This window comes from Polyodon spathula, chromosome 15 (assembly GCF_017654505.1).
Source record: "Polyodon spathula isolate WHYD16114869_AA chromosome 15, ASM1765450v1, whole genome shotgun sequence".
Taxonomy (NCBI): domain Eukaryota; kingdom Metazoa; phylum Chordata; class Actinopteri; order Acipenseriformes; family Polyodontidae; genus Polyodon; species Polyodon spathula.
Genome location: NC_054548.1, coordinates 6685595 through 6691616, shown reverse-complemented (window position 1 = coordinate 6691616; position 6022 = coordinate 6685595). Strand labels below are relative to the sequence as shown.

The 6022-nt window shown below is 37.9% G+C and overlaps 1 protein-coding gene across 6 annotated transcripts in view; it reads left to right on the top strand.

The window, feature by feature from the left end:
* Positions 1-353: 353 nt before the first annotated feature.
* LOC121327549 (probable ribonuclease ZC3H12C) overlaps positions 354-6022 on the top strand; it is a 44968-nt gene continuing 39299 nt past the window's right edge. The window contains exons 1-2 of one of the 6 annotated variants that reach the window (XM_041271628.1): positions 354-622; positions 992-1086. Coding sequence is in view for 1 of the 6 variants with exons in the window: in XM_041271623.1 (XP_041127557.1) it covers positions 620-622 (3 nt within the window). In the remaining 5 variants the exon portion in view is untranslated. Of the gene's footprint in view, positions 623-665; positions 1087-3400; positions 3470-6022 lie in introns of those variants that run through there. The other 5 variants (XM_041271626.1, XM_041271625.1, XM_041271627.1 and 2 more) reach the window with 5 other exon arrangements.

Genomic DNA, 6022 nt, shown 5'->3' with positions numbered 1-6022 from the left:
TGTGCTATTCGGTCATCTTTTATGTACATTTAAAACTGGAAAAAATTTGAACAAATGTAAAACAGACAGGGACTTAGAACAGACTAGATTTAGGCAGTTGATTTGACTGGAATTTTAGGCCAGGTGAAAAATGTAACCTTATGCTAACTAAATATCTATTCTAGTGAGTGCTATTTATCCGTAAGACTAAATAAATGCTAGCTGCTGTAGGAAATTTAGATATTACTTGATCACAACTTCCATAAGATGGAGCCCTTGTAGTACAGAGTACCGCAATACAGTGAGTTCCCTCAACACAGAGTCCCCGGTGGAAGGAACGATGTGTGAAATGTAGTGCTGTGCTACTACATCTAGTCTCCTGATCTAAACAGAAGCGATAATGATACAGATGGGAGAATTCAACACTTATTACATGCTTTGATGCGATTTTCAATGTGAAATTGTACTGTATGGTCAGTGCTAGTTTCGTGGGAAAAAACAAGCAGAAGATTGCAAAGCAACACCATGAATTCTTCTAGATTGTGGATTGCATCATTTAGCTGTTGTGAGAATGTCACGGTGACACACGGACAAAGTGTTGCAATATCGTAATTCCTTGTAGCTTTCTTCGTTTTGATGCATGGTAAGTGTGTTTCTTACAGGGCTAACATGAATCCTCACTTTGGCCAGTGTTTGTTGTGTTGAGTTATAACTTTATTACGTGCATAAATTATTGTAATTTGTTTAACTATTATTGTTTATTAGCGTATTAAATGTGATAACAGTAATACACAGTGCCGTGGTAACGTAGAGTCTGTGATTTTTGACTAAACAACACTGGGGCTGGGAGCAAGCGAGTAAACAGTTAAGTTTTGTATAATAAAGTAATATAGTGCCATGCGTCTCGTCATGAGTGACGTTGCTTCTGACAGCTGTAGTGTTCTACGTTCCAAAGGTAATGGGGTGTTATTACTTGAATCTCATGAAGGCCCGGGCTTGTGTTCTCGTCCAGGAGCTCAAGTTTGTTAAGTGACCCAGCATAAACCCTACACCAAGGCCAACGGGAGCTACAACTAACAAACTACGTATTTTCACACATCATCAAATGTAAGTATTTTAATTATATCAATTCCACAGCTACGTTCCAAAGTACTGTAAACAGAATAAGATTGTTGAAGGCGGACTGTATGTGACATTATTACCCAAACTATGTTTATCGTCAGTTATATTTTTAAGCTTGACTATATTGAAGAATATAAACACATTACATATTTTTCATTGAAACCATTTAAGTTTATATATATATAGATATATATATATATTATATATATATATATATAGAGCAAAAATCTAAGGGCAATAGTAGATTTGTCACAGGGGTTAAACCAGGGGGGAGAGATTCCCAAACTTGTTTTTTTTGTTCAGCTGCATTAGGCACTGAGGGCCACTGTTAGCACTCCTTGGGAAAATGTCAAATAAAAAACATTTGATATGTTTAAACCTGTAACATTATAAGTAACCCTAATCTAAACTGTGCTTTATTAATTTGAATAAATATTGTGAAAGAAGGAAATCACATAAATGTGCCCCGAGTGAAAATATATATTTTAAACACTTTCATTTTAGTAAATAAAATAAATTGCACAAACTAAGCAGACTTATTTATTTATTTATTTATTTATTTATTTATTTTTATCGAACCTTTTTAAATTAGGTACCATTTGTATAATTGAACATTTTAGAATGCAGTTCTTTTTCTTCGTCATAAAACAATAAAGAAGGGCATGTCTCTTATTATTCCCATTCATGAATACCGGAACAGGAATCACTTTTGAGCAAAACCAGTACAACATGCACAAAAACATAACTCTTAACCCTAATTTCTGAACACAATAACTAAAGGCCTGGTCACACGGGCGACAGATGTTGCGGGCTTGTCCCTCATGTTACTACCCTGGGCACACACCCCGGCGACGTGTCTCCCACTTTGGATGATGTGCTATTTTTCAGGCAACACGAGGGCAATATTTTCAATACCAGCCAATCAAATTTGACAGTAGTGTCACATGATGATAAGGCACGATCATAACGTCAGACCGACAGTGTGTATGATGCATTCTGATTCCTGCATTTCATTCAATTAATTACATGTAGTCTATAGATATGCAATCCAGTGTGTGTGGATAAGCTAATGTTTTCTGTCCACGATTACAATAACATTTAAGCTATGAATACAAGTCTATAATAATAATAATAATAATATTATAATCTTTATTTTTATTTAGCGCCTTTCATAGTGGACCACCATCGCAAAGCACTTTACAAGATACGAGACTAGGGTATGTGAACGATGCATTAGCTGCAGTCACTTACAAGAACATCTCACTAGTGGCTGAGCTGCGATTTGAACCGGGGACGCCCTGGTTATAAGCCTGTTTCTTTAACCACTGTGAATAATGGTTTATTATTACTTTGAATAATATATATTTATTTAGTTTGTTATAATGTAATTAGTACATTTTTATTGTAGTCTTCCTTCGCAGCATGTTTACGTTTTGTGACAAAAACATGCATTATGATTGGTTTGCATTACATTGTTGCCTGTGTGTTGCCAGCTTGTCGACCGCAGGCTTGTCTCCCATGTGACCACCTCAAACTGCAAGGCAGCACGTAGGCAACAAATGTGTTCCTCTTGTTGCCATCGACAAAAGTTGCCCGCGTGAGCTGGCCTTAAAACGTCCCTCCATTACCTCTCACACTGAACTGGCATGCACAAAAAAGATGACAAAAGGAAACAGAAGGAAACAAGAGCCTTGCATAACTTACTTTTTTTGCCACTACTCTGTACAACCAAATACAACTTGCTAAATCACATTCAGTTGGCTTGCAACATCGCCACCCACTCCCCCCAAAAAAATAAAAAACAATCACAGTGCGCAGCAGCTGCACCACTTAACCAACAGACAACTTATGAAAATAAATCCATCTGTAGCAAAATTTGAATCAGTCAAAAAACGTTTCTATAAAACAAAAAACCCATTCCAGCACCTCAAAATGGCACACGGGACAAATGCATTCAAACTCCTGTAAGCTGCCTTTTTTGTTCTTTATACTTTGCCAAATGTATTGTAGCGTGCACGGGGGAAGGCAGTAGGAGGGTTGGTAGGTGACGTAATCACACACAAAGACATAAGCCCAATATACGCTCCTCGCAAGGGAGACGGTTATTTTGTAATGCAGTATCGGCGCTATTTAGTGCGAGAGGTCCCGGGTTCGTGCCCGCCCTCCATCTGTGTGTGGATTGCCTCGCCCTGTGTGATGTGCCTGCCTGTGTTAACTGAGATTGCTACACTATTGTTTGATAGCGGATTCAACATATTTTAATTTTATTAATACTGAACACACTTTTTACATCTGCCAGCAGAGCGATCAAATTACGTTTACACTGCCCTATTGTTGTCAGAGCTCTCGCTGTACATCCCGCCTAAAGGTAGGCAGTCTTTTGGCTCTGATTTGTGAATTTCTGCTTTGATTGACAGTACTGCCTTGCTACACTTTGTTTTTCTACAGTTACAGCTGCTGCCAGCGCCTGCTTTTCACTTTTAATAGAAAAAATACATAGAATGTCATTGCTCCCGCGGCACACCCTGGACTGTGTTGGGCCGCGGACCACAGTTTGGGAACCCCTCGGTTAAACATCTGTTGTGTGCAATCAAATCCATATCCTGAAATGCAGAACTTTTTATTCCTTTTTTTCTTGCATATTTGGAGATTTTTAAACAATTTAGTTTATCTCCCATACATATCCAATGAGCATAGGAGACTTGAGTTTGTTTAAAAAAAAAAACAAAAAAAAAACTAATCTGATGTAAATAAGTGGTCCGTTTAATTCAGGTATGTGCACCTGCTTCAAAATGTGATTCCAATGTTTGTATGTCTCTGGGGGAACACTACAGTACACTTCTCAGAAGGTTAGCAATATCATCCTGGCTAGCTGTGTTTTACATAAAATAACTCTCTGTAATGGATGTGATGTTGAATTTACCGAGGAAAGATTACAGGGTTTGAGGGAAGCAGATACAGAACTTAGATGCTGCAAGTGCCAGGCAGGTCAGACAAAGTCTTGTAGATTTCTTTTATAAGTATTCACTCTCCACCTCCAGGCTGCTAAAAAAAAAAAAAGAAGTCGTAATCTTGCTTGAGGGGGTTGGTCATCCTTCTTACTTGGGCTGCTGGACATTTTTTTTTTGATCCAGGGTACTAGTCCCCAATCCAGTTGCCGCTGGCCGTGAATAGCCCAGTTAATGCTACCCTATGCATTTTACACTAATGGATAGACTTTAGGGATAAAACATCAGCTGATAATTTTATTAGGTGGAAATCATTTTCAGTCACTGATGGCTTGGGCTGCATTCAAACCAGCAAGTGCTTTGCCTTGGATAACAAAACTACTGTTTTGTTATCCAAGGCAAAGTAAAAAATATTTATTTTCTGTAAAAAATATTTATTTTTTAAATAAAGCCCATGCAATCAGAGACAACATTTCAACAACAACTCCACTTTTCTCTGCAAGGATTTTTTTACGCTGCTTCATGGAAATGGTATTGATCTGTGAGCAAGTTAATACAATTCCCAATATCATTTACACTCAGGTGTTGAAACTAGTGGGATTTGTTTTAATCTGTTTTTTCTTCCCTTTCTGTAAATACATATCACAATTTGATTTGAGAACCATTTAAAGTGAATATTGATAGGTATGGAATTTTACACTTGGTGTGCTTATCTCTGTTTTGTGCATGTTTCACCTTTTCTCAGATGTAATATCTTATACTTGCCATTTAAAATCATTATATACTTCCTTGCCTCCAAACACCCCAGTTTTCTTTATTAAACTTTGCAGTAACTGCAGTTTTTTCCTCTGAAGTAATTTTCTGGTGCACCAAAAAAAGTCCCCTGAAGAAACTGCAAAACAAATTGTATTCTGTCCAGACGAGTGCTGTGCGGAGCTCTGCAAGAACGCATCCTGTTTGACAAGAAATACAAGCACTTGTGTACCAGTAGGGTTAGAAACTCATGCTCACCCGTTCGACCGAGTCAAATTAAACCTGATGTGGACTAGTAGTTCTCTGGGCGAGACCTTAAAAATATACTCTTACGTTCACAGTGTTAATAAAAAAAAAAAAAAAAAAACCTCCAGGAGAAGTCAATTTTCTAACGCAGTGTAGCAGTGGTGAATAAGAATTCAAAATGCTTACAAAAGTCACTCTGAACTGAAACCTCCCTTCATTTCCCCTACAATGCCAACCCCACTTAATGAAGTTTTACAGTTGTGTTCTCCCTCTGCGAAGTTTATAGACACAGTACAGTAATCCCGTCTCAAGCTGTCGGTGTCATTTTCTGAGCACACAGTACAGTATTCAATCATGTTGCATTTCTTCTCGATGCTTTAGGAGCATTGACAATTTAGTCAAAGCCTCCACTAGTGTTGTCTACTATTATAACAACCTTGACTTGCATAAATAAGGAAAAACATTGAGTGAAACAGCTCACATCACTCAATTTTCAAGGTATGGTATCCGAAGCATAGTCAACAAGTACAGAGGAACATCTGTCTAACAAGGATGAGCAATACTTGAAGATAATATCCTTGAGGAATAGAAAGAAGACCAGTGTTGGATTGACAACTGAACTGGCAGAAGGCAAGATCATGGTGCTGTATTATCTTTTCAATGTATAAACTGCATCCAAAAACCAGGGCAATGCAACAGAGTACGGGAAAACTTGCATGCAATAATGATGAACTGTTTTTGTTAAGACCTTTAATAATTCCCTTTAAGCCACAGATATGTTGAGCATGTACTTGTTCTTCATGCCTTACTTTTTGTATTTTTAAGTAGCCTCCCCCACAATAACGCTACTGAGGGAAAAGTCACAACTCAGACCTGTACTGACCTTGTGACAGCCACGCGAATGGAACGTTGGTCCTCCTGCTGTGCCACAATAAAAATGACAACTGGGTTTTGTTCTATTAAAATCCTTTCCA